This window comes from Euwallacea fornicatus, chromosome 36 (genome assembly GCF_040115645.1).
Source record: "Euwallacea fornicatus isolate EFF26 chromosome 36, ASM4011564v1, whole genome shotgun sequence".
In the NCBI taxonomy this organism is placed as follows: Eukaryota; Metazoa; Arthropoda; class Insecta; order Coleoptera; family Curculionidae; genus Euwallacea; species Euwallacea fornicatus.
Window position 1 is genome coordinate 1,425,468 of NC_089576.1, and position 26,574 is coordinate 1,452,041.

Genomic DNA, 26,574 nt, shown 5'->3' on the forward strand with positions numbered 1-26,574 from the left:
GGACACAGAGCAACGATGGATTTATGACATAAAAATAGTGCAATTTGTGCTAAATTTGTGTTGTACCAAAAGTTGATAGTAAGTGAGATACAGAGTGCCAAAGTTGAGAAATGAACTCAAATTTTCTTTAATATCTCTGGAACAGTTCGGGCCAATTTCACGAAATTTCCTATATGGGAGTTTTTGGAGATGATCAATTCAAATTCATCGACGATTTCAGTGCATCTTCTAGAGGGTGCCGCAATCGACAATTAGGAGCCATTTAAACTTTTTCGTGCCACGGTGTATGTCATTTTGGACTAATCAAATTTGTTTCCCTGCCTTTCCTAGTGCCTTATTGGTGTCGCTAGGAGCAACGGTTTTCGGGAAATTCAATTAAATAACTTTATCTCAGCAGTCTATGACATAACAAATGAACGATATAACATACGAAAACAAAGATACGTCAAACAAAAATTCAGTTTCTCTGCATTGTGTTTGTAAAGTATAAAAATAAATTTATAATTTAATTAAAATGCCGAGACGTAATAATTATTCTAATGTTGAAATGAGAGGTATGGTGTGCGTATACGCTCAAGAAAATTATAACGGACGTCAGGCTTGTCAACGTTATTTCGAAATGTACCCAAATCGACAACAACCAAATTTTAAAACGTTTAAATCGATTGGGTGAGACCGGCTCATTTCAACATAAAAAAACCTTTGGACGCCCTAAAACGATTACACCAGAGCAAGAAGAAGAAATTCTAGAAGACGTTGTTGATACCACAGAAATAAGTACAAAGCATATGGCGGCACGTGCAGGTGTAAGTCGAAAATCAGTAGTGCGAATTTTTCATGAGGAGAAACTGCACCGGTGCAAAATGCCGGTGCAAAACGCCGGTGCAAAACGCCGGTGCAAAACGCCGGTGCAAAACGCCGGTGCAAAACGCCGGTGCAAAACTTATGCGAAGTCGATCTTCAAGCGAGATTGCAATTTTGTAACTTCTTTCTTATGTGCCAGAATGAAGATCCGCTGTTTTTAAATAAGGTCCTCTTTACGGATGAGGCAACTTTTACCCGTCGAGATATAATTAACCACCGTAACAAACATTCATGGGACACAGAAAACCCTCACCTAACTACTGAACGCCACTTTCAGCACGAATTTGAAATAAATGTTTGGTGCGGGATTACTGACAACTATTTCGTAGGACTCTATGTATTATCACCCAAATTGAATGGTCCTCTGAACTTGGAGTTCCTCCAAAACGACCTAGGGAACCTTCTTGATGATGTGTCTCTGAATTTAAGGCAAGTAATGTTTTTTATGCAAGATGGCGCAGCCGCACACTTTTCCCGTCCACTAAGAGATTTCTTAAGTACACGCTTTGCCAATCGTTGTATAGGACGTGGATTTGAAATACCCTGGCCCCCACGCAGACCCGACTTGAATCCTGTGGACTTTTGTATATAGGGTTACATGAAATTGTCGGGTTATCAAAATACAATAAATACACCCGAAAAATGATTAAACAAAATTCGAAATGCAGTCGCATTATTTCGGAATGAACAATTGCTATTTGAAATAGAGAGGTCGTTCTGTAAAAGAATTGCAAAATGCATCCAAGTAAATGGTGGACACGTCGGACATTTATTGTTGCAGGAAGATATGTTTAATTTCTAATTTTTTGTTATTGTTAAAATATTCGTTTGGAGCTTAAATAAATATGTTAATAGAAGACCAACTGCGGAATTAAATTGTTTTCACATTGTCTTTGTGCTTTTTCAACGATACAAAAAAATTATGTTGTTACATGTCAACAAGTAGAAAAAATGGGGATTTAAGTTATTTAATTGAATTTCCCGAAAACCGTTGCTCCTAGCGACACCAATAAGGCACTAGGAAAGGCAGGGAAAGAAATTTGATTAGTCCAAAATGACATACACCGTGGCACGAAAAAGTTTAAATGGCTCCTAATTGTCGATTGCGGCACCCTCTAGAAGATGCACTGAAATCGTCGATGAATTTGAATTGATCATCTCCAAAAACCCCCATATAGGAAATTTCGTGAAATTAGCCCGAACTGTTCCAGAGATATTAAAGAAAATTTGATTTCATTTCTCAACTTTGGCACCCTGTATCTCACTTACTGTCAACTTTTAGTATAACACAAATTTAGCGCAAATTGCACTATTTTTATGTCATAAATCCATCGTTGCTCTGTGTCCCGTTACTGAAGACTTGCCCTGTATAAATTTAACTGCGAAATCCCAATATTGGGCCATTAGTCCGAAAGTCAGACTTTAAGAATATTCCTAGAGAATTGGGCGAGAATTGCCTCGTAGCACTAGTCAAAACTCCCGATGCTCATTCGGATATAATTGAAGAATTTTATCGGGTACTCTCTCTCGATCCCTCAGATACCTGATGAAATTGTCCCTTGAAAAGTCTTCGGCTTAAAACCGGATGGACCTAAAATCACCTTCGTTTCGATGTCTTTTTTCGTGCAATAAGAGGATGGACACACGGTATCTCAACAAAACTCTTGGCGGATTAACCAGTTCGGGCAACTGCTCGGTTGCCCGCATGCGGACGTGAAATTTTACCGGCAACTTTTTAATCGCCTCAAAATTTAATCATCAGCAACTCAAGTTGCTCGTGTGCAACGGCCCCATGTAAGTGTTTGATATTTCACAGGGTGAGTTTTCAAGTAGTTTCAAGATGAAAAGTTGTTATGAACATGTGGCCGAGCTCGTCTAATCTTCCAGATACGCGCTATGAAAGTTGAAAAAAAATAATAAAAAAAGTTCCTTGATATCGTTCGAGCTCTTTCAGTTAATTCCCCGAAGTCTTGCATGCGGGAGTTTACGGGTATGAGAAATTCGAACTTATCGACGGTTTAGTTGTGGCCTCTAGAGAGCGCCACATGCGACCAATGGGACACGTGATTTTCGCCCGATGCCTCCCCGAAAGGGGATTAATTAAAAAGTAGGCCGTGACACAGAAAAAAAAGAAGTTGACGTAAACTGACAGTTGTAAATTTAATCTACAAGTTTGAAGAAAATTATTGTAATTGTTATTCACCAACTTTATTTTGCGGCAAATCAAATATTCAAAAAATTCAAAGTTCCCCCTGATTTCACGCATTATGTTGAGTGTAAATATACACATTTTTTCCCTCGCTTTTAATCCGTTACAGAATTTGTATTGGTATTCATTTCGTTCCAAAATATTACAATGTAAAATGGTGAATAAATAATGTTAAATGTAATAGTCATAATATTAATAACGTTGACAAATGAATTAATAAAATATTTTAACATTTATTAAACATATAAAAATTGACGAAATAAACTATTTACTATCAAATGACAACTCCCCTGTGGAAGCGGGTGATACTGCTAGGGACCGTTTCGATTTAAAAAAAGTTGCTATAACACAACACAAAAGAGTCATCATAATTTAAACATCCACTAGTGCGTTGCATATGGCGCCCTCTGTAAATTTGACGAAAATTTTAACAAATATACATTCGGCACTGCGGAAAATCCCAAAATATCAAATTTCATGGTTGTATTTTGATATTTGCGCGAACTATATATATTTTTTTTTTAGTTTGCTACACTGTATCTCAAAAACTAAACCGTTTTCAATATATAATTTATACAACATTTTCATCTTAAAAAAAGCTTCTATCGACTGTTAAAAACCTGCTACTATAAACTGGAACACCCTGTATAAGGATTTGTATTTGAACTTTAGAAGCATATATAAGCGAAACTGTCCCTCATATGGAAAAAAACCTATTCATCTTTCTTGTAGTCAATTTCATTGGCTGCAACTGTAGTTCGTATGACTTTTTTCGTAAATGTAGTAGTTTCCGAGATATTCGCGTAGAACGGAATTTTTACGCAAAAAATATACTGGGCGATTCGAGAGGGGGGCTCGCCCTTGTAACGTTTTTGTTTTTAAACTTAGAAAGTAGAAATTTGAAGGGAAGCTATATAAGAGAATAGAGCCGATTGATTGACATTAATGACGTTCATCCGGTTAAACCGTCACTTCCGGTGTTAGCGGAAATAACTTCAACTTTCGATTTTTAGACGTAATGCCCTATAAATTCTTAATGTTTTGAAATTTAGGCCATTTCAGTCTAAAAATATGTCATTAAAAAAATATATATATTTTGGGATGTCTTCACGTCGAGCTACTCCACTGAGGCATACGTATTAGGTATAATTCTAGACCAGAGTTGATGGGAAGAAATACGAATTTGTCGTTTTATCGAGTTTCTTTTATAAGCAATTTAAACAAAAACAGTTTTTCCCAGTTATTTTCCATTTGTCAAATGGTAACATGGTAGCTCATTACGACTTTCTAAAAGACTATTTTTTCCTGAATACCAAACAGAACGTATGTCCATTTAAAAATTGACCGTGAGTTTAGTAAAAATATTCAAAATTAGAAAAAAATACTTTGGCAGTGAAGAAATGACAGAACAAAAGAATAAAATGTTTTTACTTGTAGAAATTGTGCACAATTGTGAAAATGCAACCGAATTGAATTATAAAAAAATGCAAAATTATATTAAAAGTAAAAAAAAAAAAATTATATGCTGTTAGTACTTGGAGAATATCGTTCCATAATATAATTTCCTGATGAGAGCAGATTTAGTTGCTTCGGACTTTTCCATCAAGATAATACGAGATATTAGTCTCAAAATAACATATTTTTAGACTAAAAATTACCAAAAAATAAAAATGTATAGGGCATTACGTTTTGACATTGAAAGCTGAAGTCATTTCCGGTTAAACCGGAAGTGCTAGATAAACGTCATTAATGTCAATCAATCGGCTCTATTCTTATATAGCTTCCCTTCCAAATATCAACCTTCTAAGTTTAAAAACAAAAAAGTTATAAAGGCGAACCTGCTTAAATCACCCAGTATACACAGGGTGTTCCAGTTTATAGTAGCAGGTCTTTAACAGTCGATAGAAGACCTTTTCTTAAGATGCAAATGTTATATAAATATATATTGAAAACTGCTCAGTTTTTGAGATACAGTACAACTTAACTTTTTTTTTCATTTCTTGCTTAATAATTCGTGCAAATATCAAAATACAGCCAAGAAATTTGACATTTTAGGATTGTTTGCAGTGCCGAATTCACATTTAAAATTTCCGTCAAATTTACAGAGGGCGCCATATGCAACGTACTAGTAAATGTTTAAATTACGATAACTTTTTTGTGCCTCCTCGTAGCAACTTGTTTTTAATCAAAATGGATTCCCCGTTTATTTTTTCCTAAAAAAGGTGCTCTCGTTACAAACTGCTAAAAATCACTGTTTTCGAGATATTTTGAATTTTGGTCCCTAGTAGTACGACCTGCTTCCACGGGGGAGTTATGATTAATGGTTATCATAATATGTTAGACAATGTTCCAGTAGGTTTTAGACAACTGCCTTGATTACTATTGGATGGTTGTCCGGCGCATTTTGAACGAAATATAGGAGCTTGGTTGAATACGAATTACCCGGGAAGATAGATAGGACGTGGTGGTCCGGTTTTGTGGCCTCCACGTTCACCGGACCTCACGCCCTTGGACTTCTTCGCGTGGGGCTTTACAAAACAAAGAGTTTATGCTACTCTTCTGGCAAGTAGCAAAGACCTGAAATTACGGGTAAGCTTGTCGGCTTGTCAGGACATACAAGAAACCCATTTAATTGAAATACGAAGGTTTATTGAACGCCTTTGTTAACTTTGCATTCGACTAAACAGTTTTCACTTTGAACATTTACTTTAAATTAGAGCTAAATCAGTTTTAGATTAGTTAGAATATAATTACTTCTTTGTTTTGTATTAATTAACAATTAACAAGTGTTTGGTATTTATTTCTTTCCAAAATATTAAAATGTTAAATAGTAAATAAATAATGTTAAATGTTATAGTAATAATATTAATAACGTTGATAAATGAATTTAAAAAATATTTTAACATTTATTAAACATATAAAAGTTGGTAAAATATCCCAAAAATCCCAAAATATCAAATTTCATGGTTGTATCTTAATATTTGCGTGAATTATTAAAAAAAAATGAAAAAAGTCAAGTTTGCCATCCTGTATCTCAAAAACTGAGCCGTTTTCAATATATATTTATATAACATGTTCATCGAAAGAGAAGATCTTCTATCGACTGTTAAAGACCTGCTACTATAAACTGGAACACCCTGTATATATGATATAATATAAATATAGAAATGATAATGTCTAAAATGCAAAATTCACGAGTAAAACCTCTAGGTGTAGAATTAAATGGTTTTCAATCAGGACTAAGTAATACTGAACTGATAATTAATTTGAAGTTTTCTTGTATTATAATGAAATGAAATCCTAAAATTTTCCGCACAATATTAATAATTTTTTATACGTAACATGGGTTCGTTATTTTCCATGCAAGCGTACAACGTTCACGTTCTTAATCTACATTGATAATAGTTTCCTTAGAAGTTGCACGACACTCAGTAATAATTTGCTGTCTTAACTTTTCCATTGTTTCTAGTTGGATTATTGAACACTAGAGATTTCAAGTGCCCCCACAAAACGAAATCCAAAGGCGTAAAATCAGGAGACCCAGGGGGCCATTCCGTCGCTCTTCTCCTTCCAATTTAGCTTGCGGGATAATTGTTATCCAACCACCACCTAATGAGTAGAACAAAATTTGACGGTGCCCCATCTTGTTAAAATCTTAGTAAATTTCTGTCTAGTGGTAATTCGCCATTTTCGTCCTGCTGATTCCCTGGTTCATGGATTGATATTAATGGTTCAATAGCATTTTCTCGAAGATCACGGTGGATTTCGTCATTCAAATTACCGCCAATTAACAAAGGCCCTATGATATCACTTTCAAGTATCCTGGTCCAAATATTCAGCCTGTGCGGATATTGAGTGCTTCTTTTTCTCATAACATTTAGCAGTAGTCGAGGATGGATGGTAATCAAAGGTTACATCATTTCGCAATATTCAATTCATCGGTCGGGATCACCTTCGTTCAATCACTGATGAAATTGAATTTTGTATGGATGAAATATGTGTAATTTTAGAACTTTTCGCACCGATGGTGTTGATAGTCCAGTTAGCACAGATGCCTGAAGGATAGACAATGATGGATTTTGGGCAAATTGTCCGAGACCTTCGATTTGGGTAAGCTCATCTAATATTCTAGGTTGATTCCTATTTTTCTTGGCCAAAGAATCGGTTTCTTTAAATTTCTGTATTAATTTTCTGACGTAGGAAGGATTAATGTTTGTTCCAGGGCGTCGCTGGCGAAGTATTTCTGCGGTTCTTAATGGCAACATTCCTCAACATCACTGATAAAAAAAGATTTCAACCGTTCGGTAATTGAATGAACCGCGTTTCGATTGAAAATTTGCGAGAAGAGCACGAAGTGAAATTCAGATAATGAACAGGATTCGACGATTCCCTCGGTAGAAAAACATTCATAAATATCCATGAAAACACCTCATTTTTTACATTTAACATTTTTATTTATTTTTTGATAACAATGTGCGTCGAGAGCACGAATATAACGAATAAATATTATAAAAAATTGTTAATGTTCGCCGGCAAAACTTAAATTTTGATTTAATTTCGAAAAAGTTTGAATTAATTATCAGTCATATCACATTTTCCCGATTGAAAACCATTTAATTCTACGCAGACGCGTCTTACTCATTGATTTTGATATTTAGGTATTATCTGATACATCTCAGGGTGGAATCCCAGAAAGTTTGGTCCCGTTGAATATCTTACGTAAAATGCTTTCCGACGATATGTCGCAAGAATGCCTGCGTCATAAAAAAAAAATGACTTGGGGTGCCTTTGTGCATTTAGCAAAGAGTAGTGAGTTCCTCATGCCCTCAATGATCCTCCATCATATGATGGTAGGAGTGTTATTGGATTTTTCCGTTGAGGGCATAATTTTCAAGATATTCCTCATTCATACTTTTAAAAAATCCACGCTGCATGGAGCGCTTTTGAAGAAGTATTGCAATACGTTGATAATTGTCACAGACCCGATATCTCAAAATTGCTCAAAGATGTTAAATTTTATTTGAAAAAAGACATTTAACGCATTATTTTCGACGTTCAAAATTTTCACCCTTACTCAGCTACCCCTATTAATTATTTGCTTTCAAATGGAACGTTACGCAGTGTAGGATATCAAATGGAAGGTAATTCGATGAAAGATGCAACGGTGCACTCAGAACTGAAATGGGAAAAATTGAATATTTTAAGCGAAAAAATGGCTTTAGAACGTATAAATTCGAAATGGTCTTCAATATAAAAAAAAATTTTTGGATACAAAATATTTTGGTTTTTATAGAGTGCGTTAATAGCTGAATTCAGTTGTTCGACGTCAGCAAGAGTTAGAATATTAACAAAAACTTACGAAGGGGTGTGTCTCATTGAATGAGAAACATTCAGGCCGATCTATTAATGGAAATGTAGTTTGTCGAATTAACAAAAAATTCCAAGAAACTGAAAGTGTGAAAGCTGCTCCAAAATGGGGAAGACATTGGACAGCAACTGGTGGCGATGAAGCATTAGACGTTCATTTATCGGTCGATAAAAACTCTATGCAGCCCACCACCAAACTTGCCGATGAATTTAACAAATCTGGAAAATCAGTAGGTAATCTTTTACAACAAGAAAAATTGAATCCATAAAAAGCTGCCCTTGCCCAAGAGTCAACGCCTGAAGATTTTGATCGCGGGATGGAATTCTGTTAATTTATACATGAAAAAGACATTCAGAAAAATAGGTGCTTTTCTAGAATTCTATTTCCTGGCGAAGCAACGTTTTGCTGAAATGGTTCAATTCATCGACATAATTGTCGCTATTCGTCTACCGACAATCGTCATTAGATCCAGCCTCTGCTTACACAACATCGCGAAAATCCAATGTATAGATTGGTGCAATCGGCGATCATCAATTTTTCATAGAGGGAAAGTTAACCGACGCATTATCATTGCACTTGTTGCGAAACGAAATGGTTCCATCAATCTGCTCAATTTTTTATGAAAAAAAAAATGGGGAACGAGTAGCCGACAAAATAGGGTTGCAACAAGGTGGGGCACCACCACGCTATGCTGTGGTTCTGAGAGGGTATCTCGATTGGATTTTCGCTAGGAAATGGGTCAGTAGAGGGGGCACGGTAGAATGGCCGCCACGATCTCCAGATCTTAGGCCCCTAGACTTCTTTTTGTGGGGCAATTTAAAAGGTTCCGTTCACAAAAATTGACCATAAAATTAAGATGATTGACGTCTTAGAATTCGAACCGAAATAGAATTGATAGCAGAAGCAACACTGGAAAATTGCAAAAAAAAAACAATTTGTGGAGCATTCATTGTAGAAATTTCAATTTTGTCTGATGTAACAGACAGTTACTTTAACTTGTATCTAATAACTCACTTTATATTTTAAAGAAGAAATTGTAGTTCCAATTTTAGTTTTGAGTATACCCTTGTATCCTCCATGGCATTACCTTTCCTTTGATATACGAGAATGGATACTTATCCATTTGCAAATAAAAAGTTAGTAGAGGCAACTGAATGGGGGTGAAAAATTTGAAGATCGAAAGCAATGCATTAAACCCTCGTTAAAAATAAAATAATACGTGTTTAAGCTTTTTTTTTTTATTTCAAATTTATGAAAGCTGTAAACGTTTTGTAATACTTTTTGCAAGTGCTGCATGTGCATGTGTTACCGTTTTTAGGGTAAACTAATTTTGATTGTAAAACCTAGTAAGAACCAATTTTTATTACGAACTTTGGTGATGTGTAATCTAGTAAGAGATTATAAAGGATGATAATTCGTAAAGCCTCGAGTAGGTGTCGAAATAAAAGAGGCATGCCTTGGATTCAATCTGGTATCTGACTGTTAACTATTTGTCAGGTGGTAAATAACGAATGGCTTAATAGACGCCTTACGGTTACAGTCCATTGCTTGCTACCAGATTTTTTTATGGTCACTCCTTAGTATAGAATCCAAAAATTCTTGACAGGATGATGAATATATTTTTATGGCATTTATTACATTTAAGCAAGATCTGCTCACTTTTACCAAAACGGTAGATGACATCTTCAATTGGTAATCGGAAGAGGGTTTACTTCTTTTTAATTCAAATGAGTTATAACGTAATTAAAATTAATTCCATAATAATAAATATAATAAAATAAAGAATGATATCGCTCGCTATATGGGTGTCATTTATTGCCCTTCTAGCTACAATAACTCTAATGCCTCACACACAAAGAGGGGCTGTTGTAGCGGTGGTACTGCACCCTACTCCCAGTTAAAGCGACTACTAAGGGATCGGACGAAAATCTTTGTTAACGTTTCGGAGTCGGGCAAATGTGTCATCGTCGTCAGACGCTAGGACATAAATTGTTATATAATGGAAAATTAGGGAAAATGAAGGAAACTGCATAAAAAATTACTAAGCTAATTTTTTTTGACATAATCTGGCTCAAACTTATAGAACACATTAATAATCCTAACCGCACGTGCGGTTAACCAGCTTTAAAGCGCACTTGCATAGTAGGATTTTTACATCCGCCTATGGCGTATTTTCCCTCACACATTCTTCAAACTCAACGTGAATTTCGGATATGGAATGATCATTGGTTAACACAGGAAACCATAACAAAAACCGTCAACATTTTCTAATTTTTCTCCTCGCTTTTAATCACAATAAATAATTCCCTTTAATTTCCGCAATCTTACTTAAACATTTAAAGCATTTAGGACTTAAATTGGAGCCCCATAAACCAGAAAAAGGGTTGACATTTAAAAGGCAAATTGTTCTTTAAATTTTTCTCTTTTTAAACCCGCCTTTCGCAAATCAGAATCTTTCTATGTTCCAACAAGAATATCGAGCTTCTACGCAAACCGAATTAGGCATGCCTTTTGAAGCATGCTTCGTAGCATATTCTTTGATAAAAGGGAAGGATTTCTGCCTTCACATGAGTCTTTCTTTTATCAGCGACATTTGCCTTGCTTTATTATTTACACAAAAATGGTGTCAAGCGCACCCGGGATAAATTCGGGAGTAACCGGAATGTAAAATTGGACTAGACCCTCGACAGCAATCTGGATTTTATTACCCCTGTTACAGATTTACAGGGATGACCCGAGAATTCATTCATTTTATTGCTCCTATGACGTGCTCTTTATTTGACCAAAAATTTGGAATGATACAGAACAGTCCACAATTCTTGACAGAAAGACTAATTATTATTTTAGAGAATTCCCACGAATGTCAGCTATTTGTTGTAACCGGTCATGTCAGCAATGTACGCGAAATCAAAAGAAATACGGACAATGCCAGAAACGGACAATTGAATAAAACCACGTACATTGTTATAGGGGGTAGAGATTAGCAGAATTACAACGAAACTCTGAGTTGCCTAGTCGCATCGTTAGCAGCAAAGGGCATTGTTCAAATAATTTTCTTGAACTTAACAAGTTCGAAACATATACTGTGAACACGACTAAAGCAATTCGCAATGATAAACTATATTATAGTCGTCGAGTCAGTTTGTGCACGTAAGAGTTCATCGGTGTTTGGTGTCAAGTAAAGCTTGCTGAGTTGATGTAATGGATGCTTCTACTAAGAGACAAACATCCCGCAGGAGCTCTTCAGATTCATTCCAACAGGGTTTTACTTACGCCCGTGCTCACTTCGGATGGTGCTTACTCTTTGGGCACATTGCCGCATGAGTGGGTTTATAGCCGAAGTTCTGCAAAACTATTTTTCTTAGAGTGGTTTAGGGACTTTTCCGAATTCTTTAACAAGCACGAGTTGCGGCAGTGCGCTATTGCCTCTTTCAATCAGTGAAAGCCCTCCTCCACCTTAGTGTCAAGAAAATCATGTCGAATACACCTGTCATTCGTAGATGGCGCTAAGTAGAAATGTACATTTCCGCCATGGTGTATACACACTCATTGTTTTAATACGCGTTATAATACATGTTGTTTATTAGGTTGTTTTAATTAATAATCCTTTAAAATGAAACCAACAAAAGGTGCGGAATACACGACGCAATGGATTATAATGCGAAAACCCTCTCTGTTGGTGTTTGCTCGGCCTATATATGAGGGAAAACCCATTTTTTAAGCACTCAAGCCCTAATGCAATATGACACGCGCGCTGACGTGAAAAAATCGTGGGAGACACGGGGATTGCCAAAAGCGAAATATTGCGCTTTTACATCTTGCTATGACGCCCCTTTTTCGGGAAAAGAAAGATGACATTAAACTAGAAATGGGTACGGTCATGCAGTGGAACCGAAGTGACTGAATTGACCTTTGTTTTGAGTCAACTTGTATATAGTTTGAAAACTGAGAATGGCAATTTTTTTATACATCGCCTGTAAGAACTCGTGGAACGCGTCTATAAACACGGTATTTTTTAACAATGCTCAAACACGTATATTTTATATTAAAAAGGACATGAAACGCATTGTTTTTCATGTCAAAATTTTCCACCCTTTTCCTGCTACCCTTACTAACATTTCATTTTCACGGGGAGAGGTAGCCGTTGCAGTAGATCAAATGAAAAGTAATTCGATATAAGGGATAGAACGGTACACTCAGACGTAAAATTCGATATACAATTTCTCTACAATATAAAATTATAAAGTACAAAATAAAGTAACTCACTATTACTTCAAACGAAATTGAACTTCCTATAGTAAATGCTCTAATAGGTCCCCAGTAACAATTTGGCAATGACTCGGTCGTTCCTCGAACCCTTTCATGCAATTATCCAGCTTTGCTTCTGTTATTAATTCTAATTCTCTTTGAATTCTAAAACGTAAGTATACTAAATTTGGTGATCTGATTTTGTAAACGGAACCTTTTAAATGACCCCAAAAAAAAATCCAGGGGCACAAGATCTGAAGATCGCGGGGGCCACTTCATTGGGACTTTTTTGCGGATCCATCTCTTAGGGAAAATCTTATCAAGATACTTTCTCTCAGTCACAGCATAATGTGGTGGTGCACCATCTTGTTGGAAACAAATATCATCATCTAGTAGTTTCGCATTTCCTCCAGGGAAAATTGCGGCGACTAACGGAACTATTTTGTTTTTGAAGTGAAAATGCAACGATGATGCGTTGTTTAAGTTCTCCTCTATGAAAAATGGACCGATGAACTGGTAGCCGATTATTTCCCTCCATACGTTGAGTTTTTTCGGATTTTCTGTATGCAGGGTCTGTGTCCAATGAGGATTGTCAGTAGACTAATGGCGACGATTAGGTCGATGAATAGAATCATTTAAGCAAAACGTTGCTTCATTCGAAAATAAAATTCTAGGAAAAAGCTATTATCGTGAATGCAATTTTTTTGCATCAATTCGCAAAATTCCATTCTGCGATTGAAATCATCAGGCGTCGACTTTTGGCTTACAAAATTTTGTATAGATAATTTTTTTTGCTTTATAATATTGTTTGCCAATTTTGCAGGTACATCTAGTGCATGGGCAACTTTGCTGGTATGACGCGTTCATCGATAGATAAAAGAATGTCTACGGTTTCATTGCCACCAGTTCTTGTTCGAGGTCTTCCACATTTTGGAGCAGATTTCTCCCTTCCAGTTTGTTGAAGTTTTTTATTAATTCAACAAACTACACCTCCAACAATAGATCGGCCTGGATATTTGCCGCTAAATATGCCACAGACCTTTTTCGAAGTTCTTTTGCAATCTCAATACTCTGTGAAGATTGAAAGTAAAATTCTTTGCTTCCAGGACAAACGATCATTTTTTTTTTTTTTTTGATACTCTAACTGTCGTAGATATCGAACAACTGAATTCAACTATTAATGAATTCTATAAAAACTAAAATATTTTGTATCGAAAAAATTGCTTACATAAAAGACGATTTGGAGCTTCTACGTCTTATTACCATTTTTTCCCTCTCTTTCAAATCAAAAATGAATGGATTGTCTATCTTTAGGAAATAAAGATTAAAGCTGCTAATCGTTTTTTTTTTGATAAGGTTCTGTCGTTTCGAAACCAAAATTGTAGATTACATTTCAGTTCTGAGTATACCCTTGAATCCCTTATTCAATTACCTTATATTTCATGTGCTACAATGGAAATCTTTCCATTCGAAAATTTGAAGTGAGTAGGGGCAGCTGGATAGGGGTGGAAAATTTCAAAATCGAAAATAGCGCCCCAAATGCCTTTCTAAAAGTAAAATTATACGTGTTTATACTTTTTTTTAATATCGGGTTTGTGAAAGTTATAAACGTGTTGCGATACCTGTTAGAAGTGCGGTATTGGCATGTGCAGAACTTAGAAAAGACAGTACTCAACATGTGATTCTGCAAACAGGGTTAATTATAATTGTTCTCATACCTATGGGCATTGAGAAAAGTTTGCACATTACCGTGAGCGAAAACGATTGAACATGATACCACACAGTCCAAATTTTTCAAAGAACTTCGAGAGGCCCTTCGATCGCAAGATCAGAAGTTGTAGATTCTGCTTATGCATTTAGTACCAGTCCAGGTAAGCACGAGAGAGGGGGGGGGTGTCCAGTCCCCATTGACGGATCTTGCACAGCTCGGGTAGACAATCAAGATCCAGCTGTGAGAATACTAAATTTCCTGGACAACTAATCGAACAAAAGGATGAACCTATTTGAAAAAGTGTCACGTCCCCTGTTCCCTCGTTAAATAGGCAACCTTTTTCCGTCTAAAAATGTTCAGCCTTATTATCTCCTCAGTGTTTCTTTCGGTTTGGAAAGAATTACGTCCACACACCTGATCAAAGATGAGCTGAAACAGAGAGAATACTAACACTACACTCCTTTTCGGATATTCTTTGGCATCAATACTAATAAAATAGTCGGAACCTAGTTTAGCCCTAAGGTGGGTCGTCTAAAAGCCCTTGCCTGCCAAGAGCAGAAATTCAATTTATGTAACTATCTACTCAATAAAGAACACTATTTGAGAAAGGAAGTAAATTTATTGAAGTGGCTCTTTATTAGGTCTGAAGTGTTTTTAGTTTATTGCCGTGCTCAAGGTTTCCGAAAGGTTACATCATCAGGTCTTCTTTTAGAGTTAATTAGACTTTCAGAAAGACTAGTATTCTTGACAAAAAGGGGTGTTTGATGAATATTATTATTTCTCCGTTAAAACGGGCGCGACCAAGGAATATGATTACAATCCGACCCAGTCAATTACCGGGGCCAAATTAACTTCATCAAGGGTGCCCCCCCGACGCGTTCCCTCTATTAATTAATAATTCAAAAGTTTGCGGCGACGTTGCCACCTCAAATCGTACACACTCGAAACGGGGTCGACTAAATCAAGTTTGCATATTTCAGGAGGGGTTGCAGCTTGCCCGTTGCATAATTTAAATGCAGACCGAGAGGGATATGTGTTTTTGAATCTCATGAATGCTTAATAGAGGCCTTTGCTCGTGTGTAAGCAAAACATTTTTCGCGGCAGTGATTTTAAATTTTGCGGCCGTTGTACATGTCATTAGGGACCCCACCGCGTAACGAGGCGCATTTTGGCTAGTTAATAATTTAGGAATTAGTTCGTCTTCAATTTCACCACTAAATATACATACGAGGATAATCCCGGAAGTGTCCGACCTAACACTAAAAGAACAATAATTTTTGAAAAAAACATTACACGTTGTCCCTCAACATGGTCTCCTTTGAGATCGTTACCGGTTTGCCAGCGACGGTGTATGGTTTCCATGCCGTGGTTACAGCTTCACTCGAAGCTCTAACCAGGATGGGAGGCTCAGAGAGTTGCGAATGTGTCAAAATAGGCGTCAACCTCGGACTACATCTCTTCATTCTTGGCAAACTTATTTTCGCCGAGCGATTTTTTCCAGTTCGGAAATAGAAAATAATCCGAGGGGGCTAAATCTGGCGAACAGGGTGGGCGAGAAAAAATTCAAAATCGAGCTGGTCGATTTTGGCCATCGCGATGACGGAAGCGTGGACTGGTGCTTTCTTTTTCGCCAAATGCGGTCGCTTTTTCCTAATTCCTTCGCTCAAACGCTGCAATAAATTTATATAATTTTCTCAGTTTATTGTTTTTCCTTTAGGGAGATAGTCGAGAAAAATGATCCCACGTGGATCCCACGAAATTGACGTCATCACATTTCCGTCGGATGGAACGGTTTTCGCCCTTTTGGAGCCGATTCTCCTCTTTCAGTTCATTGTTTCGACTGCTCTTTCATCCCAAATGGAAATGATGAGCCCATGTTTCATTCATGGTTATGAATCGACGTAACAACTCGGCTTTATTGCTACGGAACTTGCCAAACATTCCTTTAGAACATCCTCTCGGCGATGTTTTTATTGCTCAGTACTTTTTGATATGTCTATCGTGTCTGCTAACTCGCGCAATTTTCCCCAACGGTCTTTCAGTTCAATTTTGTGAATTTTCACTACAACATCTGGAGGGGTCAGATCTGGAGCGTCGTCGGGTCGACCACTGCAGAGTTGGTCTTGCGACCGCGTTTAAACTCCGGCACCCAACATTTTACAGTGGTTCGCGGAGGACCAGGTACTCCCAGAGTAGGATCTAACTCCGCTTTGATGTTGGACGGGTTGAGACCTTTCTAATGAAAGTATCGATGAGTGATTTTTGCATGTTCACAAAATCTCGGAGGGCATTCACTAAAAAATGCTCGAAAACGAACACAAATCAATGTAGCACTTTCGAACTTTAGAGATAAGTCTTTTAAGACTAAATATGTGTAATATAAGTAAATTTTTAACAAAAAAATCGCCATCTATGCGTAAGTTCGAGTGATTCTGGGACTATCCTCAAATAATAAAAAGCGTTAATTTTTGATAATATAATGGACGTTTTGTTAACATAAGAACGTATTTTACGTTAACTCGACTTGTTAGGCATTCTGTCGAAACAACAAAAAGCCTTAATGCATTTTCTTGGATTTGCATATTTTTTGGACCCGTGCTTAAAAGGCATTCAAAATTCGCTAATAGGAATACAGATTTCTACTTTTTCATAAAAAATTATATTATGCAAAAGGTTCTGGCCAGATCAGTGAATTAAATATTATTTCAATGTTTGACTAATATTAAATCAATGTGGTCTGGCAGGACGCCTCGGTCAGAGTTCGACGGTCGGGGATTTCCCGGTGGAACCTCGATGGCTGAATTTTTTCTCTAGCCGGACAACGGAGCTATATTGTTGCCGCCCGAAGAAATATCTGTCTCTGATAGTAACAACGTCATAGGCTTTAAGCTACAGTTTCAGCATTTTATTCATCTTTTCTCGATAACTATACAGCTTAACTCCGATTTGAGATCGGTCCACAAGGCTAACTTTCCAGATGTTCTTCCGCTCGGAAATCCATCCACGGGGTGATACTCGCACGTAAGGAGAGACCGGTGCTGCATTTAGTCCTGATTCCGGTTTATAATTTGAAACGTGAGATTTTGGAAAAGTTTCCTGCACAAATCATTTAAAGGGATTTTAATAGTTACTCAAAATTGAAGTAGATTGACGTTTTTCGTTAAATATACTCAAAAAGAATAATCGTAGCTTCTTGACATTGTGGTGAATGAGATGGTGTGTTTGTGCAGCCAAGTTATAACGTTTTTCATCCTATATAGCAACTATATCTTACACATTAACTGGCATTTATCCCCTAAAAATGATCTTAAACACGTTGGGAGTCTTGTACGAGTTCACCTGGGTTTATAAATGCAGAGCACAAAAATCCCAATTTTAATCACGGATCGGAAACTTCTCCGTTAAATGTGAGTTATCGAATTTGACACGCACCTCCGCTTTAACTCGCTTAAATTAATACTTCCTACATGCACGTACGAACATAATTTATAGCAAGATAGTGAGGCTCTAATAGTAACGGAGTTATAAGCCTCCAAAGTTGACCCAAAGTGTATAAAGAAGTTATCTCGTAACACGTTAATATCATTTTTGACACATCGGTGAAGAAATTTATCGAGTTTTTAGTACCGAGAAGATCTCTTATGTCAAAAGGCTTTCCCGTAAAAACGCATTGCGACCAAATATGGGAAATCAAATTAAAATTTCCCCGGCTTCCTTAATTCGATAAATAGTAATTTGGGTAATGCACGAGCCAATAAAGGAAGTTTTTGCTTCCGATAAAGTTATAACTTCCGCGGTAACACTTTCTGAAATACCGTCCCATTTGTTCCGACCCTGGGCCATAAATATTAAAACCAAACTACCAGCGGCCCCATCATTTAAACTTATCGGTTTAAAGTTTAAAGAATAGCCCTTGTGGTATAAAAGAGATGCACGTTAATGGTGAAATATTATCACCCGTTCAACGGGTGAGTTTATATTAAAATTAACTGTCACAGTTTCTTGACTTATTTACGTGGCAATGACCTGATAAAGCAGAATGAACTCCTAAAGACTGTGTCAGGCGTCCCCCTAGAAGTTGGACAATCCCTATTTAGCTCGGCGAAATTGCCAACACATTACGAGTTAATCTTTTAATAATTAAATTAAAAGCACTCACAAAATTGCGCTTTCTCTCATCATTAAGCTCCCTAGTTGGTGATTTACAACGTCAGATCCCCTTATCATATTCGTTTTCATTTTTGAGGGCGACGAACAGTTTTGCCCCCGAAGGGAAGATGAACACATCTGATTCAAAATTACCTGATCGTGGCTGAATGTTTGCAATCAAAAGTTCTTCATCCAGACTGTCAGAAATATATACAGGGTGTTTAGTTTAACGATCCACAACCGAAAGAGGGCGGTAGGTAAGATGATCGCGAACGCATTTGACCATACACCCTATTATACAAGATGGAAGATTTGTTCGCAGGATTTTATGGACGGATGAACGCAGATTTTCCCGTGAAGGAATTACCGACTTTCATAACCTGCATTATTGGGCTGAGGAAAATCCGCATGTGAAAAAAGAAATTTCGTTTCAACATAAATCTAGCTGGGCTGGTATAATGGGCGGGTGCTTGATTGGTCCATATTTTCTGCCAGACCATGTAAATGGCGAAAATTATTTAGAATTTTTAAGAAATTACCTACCAGATGTTTTGCACGGGGCGCCTTTAGATGCAAGAGCGAAAATCACATTTTGAAAACGATGGATGTCCGGCCCATTATCGGAGAACAATAAAGGAGTTTTTAAATAATCAATTTCCTGAAAGATGGATAGGACGAAATTTACCGATATTATGGCCTGCCGGATCTCCAGATCTCACCCCAATCGACTATCACATCTGGGGACGGATGAAAGAACTGATATGCAATGAGGGAATTCACGATCGAGACCAGCTCATTCGAAGAATTAATGAGGCAGCAAAATTAATGAGGGCCGAAATGAGGCTAGGAGTAACCGCCACAGAGATAAGACGAAGATGTCGATGTTGTATCAGAAACGGCGGTTCCCATTTCGAGGATAATAATTAGTTATAAGTAAATAGTATAATTTACATAAATAATAATTACTTATTAAGGTTTTATTCAATTTGTTAAAGTGCCCTATGCATTTTTCTACTATTTTTTTTCTTTGTTAATTAAATACCTTATGGAGCATTAAGGCTGCGCCATTCAATACATCATTCGAAAGAGCAACGGTCAAAGAAGTTTTTAAAGATATTTGAACGACTCTTCCGTTCGCATCTTTCTCTTTATTTACTTACAAAGTCAAGGTTTGACATTAGAGAAATCAATTTTTGGAATTTTAAAGCATCACATTTTTTTTTCATATGCAGATACTACTACGTGTTTGATATCGATAAAATACATATTCAAGTTTATGCAAAAACCGATAGAGTCACAACAAATGTTCCATTAAATTTTTATTGTAACTTACACGGAGGTAAACGACGAATTTGGTAAAATTCGGAAAAACGGCGATATCTGGAAATGCGTGACACTTTCCATAATAGTATATATGGCCAAATATGTTCACGATCATCTCACCTACCGCCCTCTTTCGGATGTGTATCGGTAAACCAAACACCCTGTATAGTGCTTGTAAGAAGTGTGGCGACACGTTTTTAACTTTCATAAGCCTGATCTTTTCCGAAAATGCTTAAACACGTATAATTTTACTTTAGAAAAGGTCTTTAACTCACTATTTCCAAGGTGTAAATTTTTCACACTTGCGCCAGCTGCCTCTGCTAACTTTTCATCTTCAAATGAAAGGTAATTCAAGTCCAGAACCAGAACTAGAATTGTATCTGCAGTTTCATTAAAACATAAAATTACTAAATGCAAAATAAAGTAACTCACTGTTACACCAAAGAAAACTAAAATTCCTAGAATTAATGCTCAAACGGGGTTTCGGTAACAATTTGGTAATGACTCAGGCGTTCCTCGAACCCTTTTATGCGATTATCCAGCTTTGCTTCTGTTATAAATTCTAATTTTGCTCGAATTCTAAGACGCAAATCCACTAAATTTTGCGGTCTATTTTTATAAACAGAATCTTGTAACTGACCTCATAAAAAAATCGAGTTGTCTAAAGTTTGGAGATAGTGACGGACATGTCACTACGCCTTTCCTACCGATCTATCTCCTAGGGACAATTTCATGAAGGTACTTTCTCCCAACCATAAGCACAATGTGGTATTCACCATTTTCTCCAGAAACATTAGCGGCGGTTAGTCGAACTATTTAATTTTGCAATAAATGAAAATTTGATTCGTTCCCGTTTATGAAAAAGGGACCGATAGACTGGTGGCCGATTGTACCCATCCATACATTGAGGTTTTGCGAATGTTGCGCGTGCAGAGTCTGCATCCAATGAGGGTGGTCCGGAGAACTAGTAGCGACAATTATGTCCATGAATAAGTCAGTTCAAGTGAAACGTTGCTTCATCATAAACATGAAATTCTACGAAAAAACCTATTATCTTGAATGCCTTTTTCTCATATTAATTCACAAAATTCGATCCTCTGATCAAAATCTTCAGCCATCAAGTCTTGGGTAAGGTAAAGTTTGTACGAATGAAATATTTGTCGTTATAAGATATTGTTTACTGATTTTACAGATAGGGCAAGTTCATGGGCAAGTTTGCTGGTAGACTCCTTGGGGTTTTTATTGATAGATAAAAGAATGTTCAGTGCCTTGTTGCCATCAGTTCCTGTTCGAGGTCTTCCTCACTTTGGAGCAGCTTTCACACTTCCAGTTTATTGAAGTTTTTTATTAGTTCGAAGAACTCCACTTCAACCAATAGGTCGGTCTGGATATTTCTTATTAAATATGAGACACAACTTTCTCTAAATTCTCTTGCTATCTCCATGCTTTAAAAAGTTGAAAATTTCAATTTTTTTGCTTCCAAGATAAACGGGCCATTTCTTTTTTATATTCTAACTGCGATAGATGCCGAACAACTTAATCCGATTACTGAAAAATTCTACGGTAACCAAAATATTCTGTATCTAAAAAACTGTTTACCTTGAAGACGATTTGGAATTTCCACGTCTTTTTGTCATTTCTTCACCGTCTTTCAAACTGAAATAAGAATGGATGGCCTATCTAGGAAGCAAAGATTAGAACCCTAAATCTTTTTAGGATATGGACTTTGTTCTAGCTTTATCGAGAATTGCAGATCCAATTTTAGTCCTGAGTATATCGCTATGTTCCTTATTCAATAACCTTTCATTTGATCTGTCACAATGGATAGCTTTAAATTTAAAAATAAAAAGTTAGTAGGGGCAGTTGGATAGGGGTGAAAAATGTGAACGTCGAAAATAATGGATTAAATGCCTTTTTTAAAATAAAATTGTACGTGTTTATCACTTTTTAGAACATCGAATTTATAAAAGCTAGAAAGGTGTTGCAATGCGTTCTACAGGGGCTTTATATATTTCTAGCCTTAGAATTATTAATTGTGAAAACTAAGTCGATTCTAAGATTTACAACTTACGTGTTTCGCTGACGCTCGGTTCCACTTCAGTAGGAAATAGGAAACTTCCCAGTTTGCTCGGTTTCGAGTTTTCTGTAAACGGAAATGAGAGTTTGAAAATCTCCCTTATAGCGATTGGTTTTCAATAGCCGAGGAAATTTTAATAGGTTTTCATGCCCCCATGAAAGTTGCCAATGCGGAAATTATCCAGTCGAAACTGGAAAGTTAATTAAATTTGGCTTCGCGGTATTTAAGGGGGCAAGTTTTAATCTAGGAATATGCAGGGCATCCCAGCCTGAATGGTAAAAAAATACTTGAACATTCTGTAGAATGAAAACAAGCAACTTTTTGTGAACTCCGAGTTCTCCGCAAGTATGCAAAGTGACGTCTACTAGCTTAACTGATTTTACCGACTTCAACTGGTTTCTGCCAACAAACCAAAGTGTAAGTCACACTGATACGTATGAAAAACAAACATGTGAAATTCATAAGAAAAGGAGCAGGATTGCGAGTTACTTAAACCTCCCAATTTTCATTATAACCCTAATAATTGTTGGAAAGTTTGAGCAAAAATATTGTTTTCCTACTTTTTATTTTGAGAGCGAATAACTTGGTAACGAATGCCACTATAATTTTTTTTTTTGTAAAAAGCAATAGCATTATTTCAGCCTTTTATGTAATCCCTAGTATTTATGATATGACTTTTGCAGACACTCTGTACATATGGATTTTAGTTATCTTCACAATATGGTGAATGCATTTTTCCGAATTTCAGTTAGAGAAAATTAAGGGTAGTCGTAGGTGGCGCCACCCAGCGCCATTTTACAGGGAACCAGACACGCTGCTATTTTATTTTGTGAGGCCACTCCTTCATCGATCTCTACGTTTCTGGGGCAGTTCAGCTGCGAAGAAACTCCACGAGAGATGGCGATCCAGCATAATCAATTCTTTGCCTTTTCTGTGGAGAATTTTTCGTGATGGCGCTAGATGGAGCCACTAACAAAGGGGACTGCTTATCGTCCACAGTGGGGTTTGCCAACAAAGTTCGAGCACAAAATGGACCGTCACAAATTGATAACATTTTTGGAGTGCTGTTGAGCCATTTAATTCTCTATATCGCAGTTTGAAACCTGGAATTTTTGGGATAGTTCTTTTACCTATAAGATTAGTTTCCTCCATGAGCTGAAAATGGTACCGAGCCTTGAATCCTTGGCCTGGACTATCCGAATTAGCTACGAATTCTATGAACAATTCTGACCCTGTTGAAAGTACTTCTAGTTCGTTGCCTTCGTTGCAAAGCACCCTAATCGCTGGATCTGAATTTGTCCTACCGTCATAGACGCGTATTAGATCGGCGCTATGGAGGCAACTGGAAAATAAATTAAGTTAAAAAAATGTCCCTGTTACTAAGATGATTTATTGTAACTCATCTACTGTTCAGTTTTTCCCGGAAGCGGCAACAATGGCCTCGCAAGCACACACATATATCTTAGTTTCCTTTGTATATTTAGCGAGCAGTGCAAATTCGTCCTATTTGAGTAATGTGGTTCGTTGATTTCATATATCCCGACAAAAAGGTAAACATCGTATTTTGACTGGCAGAAACGTAGAAAGGAAAAGATTTGGTGTCACAACGAAAGAGGGATGAAAAAGGGAGCCAAGCTCGCATATCTCTTCGTGTTGCGATTGTTAAATCACACGGAGATTCTCCATTTATTTTTGCCTCCTCTCGGCTTTCCAAGACAGGAAATTATATTCGAATAAGGACCGGCAAAAACCCGGTATTACGGATAAATAGGAATCGACTTTAAATCGGCCCAAAACAAGCCTTCGGGCTTCGACGTTACAGGATTTTTTTAACGAGGCCAATTGATTATAGTCCCAACCGTCGGTGTCAGGAACCTTTTAGTAATTTTTAACGCAGCCATTCCTTGCCTTTCTAGACTTTTTGCCCTGAGCAAGCAATTCAGCCCAAAGTCCTTTATGGAACCGAACGTGCCAAGTCATAGTTTCCTTCTATTTGCTTTGTGTCAAGTTAATAAATCAAGTATCAATACACACATAACACAAATGCGTTTGCCTTCCCAACGTATCAGATAATAAGCTCATTCTTGGAAGGAAAAAAGACCAGAAAAGGAGGAAGTTCGTGTAAGTTAACAATGCTATCGAATTGAGGAGACGGGCAGATATTTCCCATGTTATAATTCCTTTCTCTTTTATTATATAAAATGATTCTGTTCGGGATTGAATTTTATCCGGCGTTCTCTGATTTTTCCATTGTATCAGGTACAATGCAGAAAACTTTTCATCTCTGTTGTAGCGAAGGTAGATGACTTCCGCGAAGTGAAATATAAGGGAAACGCCACAATTTTTAATTACATTTGTTGCTTTATATTGATCTCTAACAAATGCGTAACTCCATTTATACTAAAAGCGCCTTCCCTAATGTATGAAGATACGCATCATTTATTACGTAAAATACCCTTTTCATGAACTCCCCTATTAGCTGAAAGTCGTCCGAATGTGCAAAGAGGTCCACACTTTTTACTATATTTAAAAAGCAGCATGCCTTTCAGTAGCGAATTGAGAAGGGTCCTTTGTCTCTTTGAACGTGAAACCACTCTGTCAGAAGTTTAAAAGTCTTTCATGCAATGGTTTATATGGGTGAATAAAAATGTCAAACGCAGAGAGCTGTTGTTATTTATCAGAAGGTTTCTTGTGTATGTTACTGAGAGTCACTGCTAATTACGCTTAAACGCTGAAGTCTGCTATTAACCTAATTTAATCCTTACGGAGATTTATTTCCTTCAGGATTTATTAAAAAGTCAAATAGAGCATTCAAGTGATGAGATCTCGGTCTGTTGAACGGCGGCATTGGCCCTCTTCAGTTGATTGTTTCAAGTAAAACGGTAAAACCACGAATATTACGAATATAATATGCATATTATTAGACAAGTACTACCTATCACTAATACATTTTCCGTTATTTTCGAAAACCTCTGGATCTAATGGTAATCAGATGATTGTTATAAAACTCGTAGCCTTGATCAGTGTGTATAGAAGTGTGCTCTGTCATTTTTGGCCTAATGCTCAAATATGATAACTTGAGGCTTGGAGGTGGCTCTGAAGCAAGATCTTTTTTCCAACAGCTCAAAGAGTGTAAAAATTTGTAGATTTGATGAAAAAAAAATCAATTTTCTAAGGTTGTTGATATTATGGTGAATATAATTGAATGTGAAACGCTAATGAATGTTTTGAAGACTGCTGCCATCTCTGAAATAATAATGAAACTATTTGACAGATTGGCAAATATATTTACTCGAGTAATCGTAATTTGACGAGAAAGGCGTGGAATTGCTGAACATTTTCCATCTTAACGTATTGGATGTTCTCGATGATACACCGAATTTCAATCTTGTTTATCATATTGAAAATTGTTTCGCCTTAATATGCAAAACCCGGGCCGTCTCAAGAGGGATAAAAACCCGTCAAAATGCGTTCTAGCTCTAAGATTAAAAAAAAATTCTTCAAATTCTAGAACGTCATTGATATCATTGAATTATTTGAGCTGGATACACTTTAAGATGAAATTCTAAAACAATAAATATTAAATTTAGTTCAGGGTTTCAAGGAATTTGTAAATTTCTTCAGCTCTTGCTATGTGACTGAAAGTCTTACAATTTTAGCAAACACAAAATATATTCAGTGCAATTTACCACGAAAACAACCATGATGTCTCAAAGAAGTTGAAAACTTAGAGATAGACGAATTTTGCAATCCTGTGCTCGATTCTTAAGAAACGAAAGTTTACAGTGGCGTAAATGCTACTTTGTACAGGGTATTTTTCTAAACTTCACATTTTGAAGCCCCTCTTTTGTATTCTGTTTATTCAAGAAGGTATTAAGATAGAAAAAAATATTCGATTTTCTTTTAAATACGTGAATATCGATTTATGTAAAACAAAGATTTTACTATTTTATCTTATTTTGTTCGTTTTCCGTTACTAATGCGATTCCATAAATCTTTCTCAGTTCCAAGAAACGTCGAATATAAAAATTCTCTCGAAAATCAAAGGAACAGTCATATTTATTTAAATCTGGTGACCGCATTGGCCAGTGTTCAAGGCATGCTGTAATTGCATAGGAAAATCTTTCACTAGGTCAAGAAGAGAATTTTGTGACAAAAACAAGTAAGTTGCTCCGTTCGGGAGGTTTATTAGTAATCTGACTCAGTCAAACATAGCCCAAAAAATCCTGCTTATACGCTTGTTTGAAGCTTGCATAAGAAGGGCAAATTAAGAAATGCGAGTATAATGAACGTTGTTTTTTCTTAACATAATGGTGAACACGTTTTCATGCAACGTAAAATAAACATCAAATTTAAAATGCTGGTGCTATAGCTCAAATGATCACTAATTTGGGGTTCCACTATACACTATTCTTTTTTCAATATTTCGATAATGTAATAATCCTACGGAAAAATCCAATTTTTTTTTCGCGAATTAAACATTGAAAGAAAGGTGTCTCCAATTCTATGCTCCGTCTTACAAAACAGCACAGTGATTGAGTATTCCTCTTGAAATTTTCCTCCGCACGATTTCCACTCTAGAAAACGAATCCGGTGGTAAATCGGGTTGAATTTTTGTTTCCCCA

General features: G+C 36.6%; 1 protein-coding gene and 1 pseudogene across 5 annotated transcripts in view; one reads left to right on the top strand and one right to left on the bottom strand.

Annotated features, from left to right (window-relative positions):
- Sol1 overlaps positions 1–26,574 on the bottom strand; it is a 161,017-nt gene that overhangs the window by 17,241 nt on the left and 117,202 nt on the right. For all 5 annotated transcript variants that reach the window (XM_066300473.1, XM_066300472.1, XM_066300475.1 and 2 more), the window contains 2 exons: positions 23,080–23,291; positions 21,944–22,015 (listed from right to left, as the gene is read on the bottom strand). In XM_066300473.1, the coding sequence (XP_066156570.1) occupies positions 21,944–22,015; positions 23,080–23,291 (284 nt within the window). The remainder of the gene's footprint in view (positions 1–21,943; positions 22,016–23,079; positions 23,292–26,574) is intronic.
- Positions 389–11,425, top strand: LOC136348948 (uncharacterized; annotated as a pseudogene).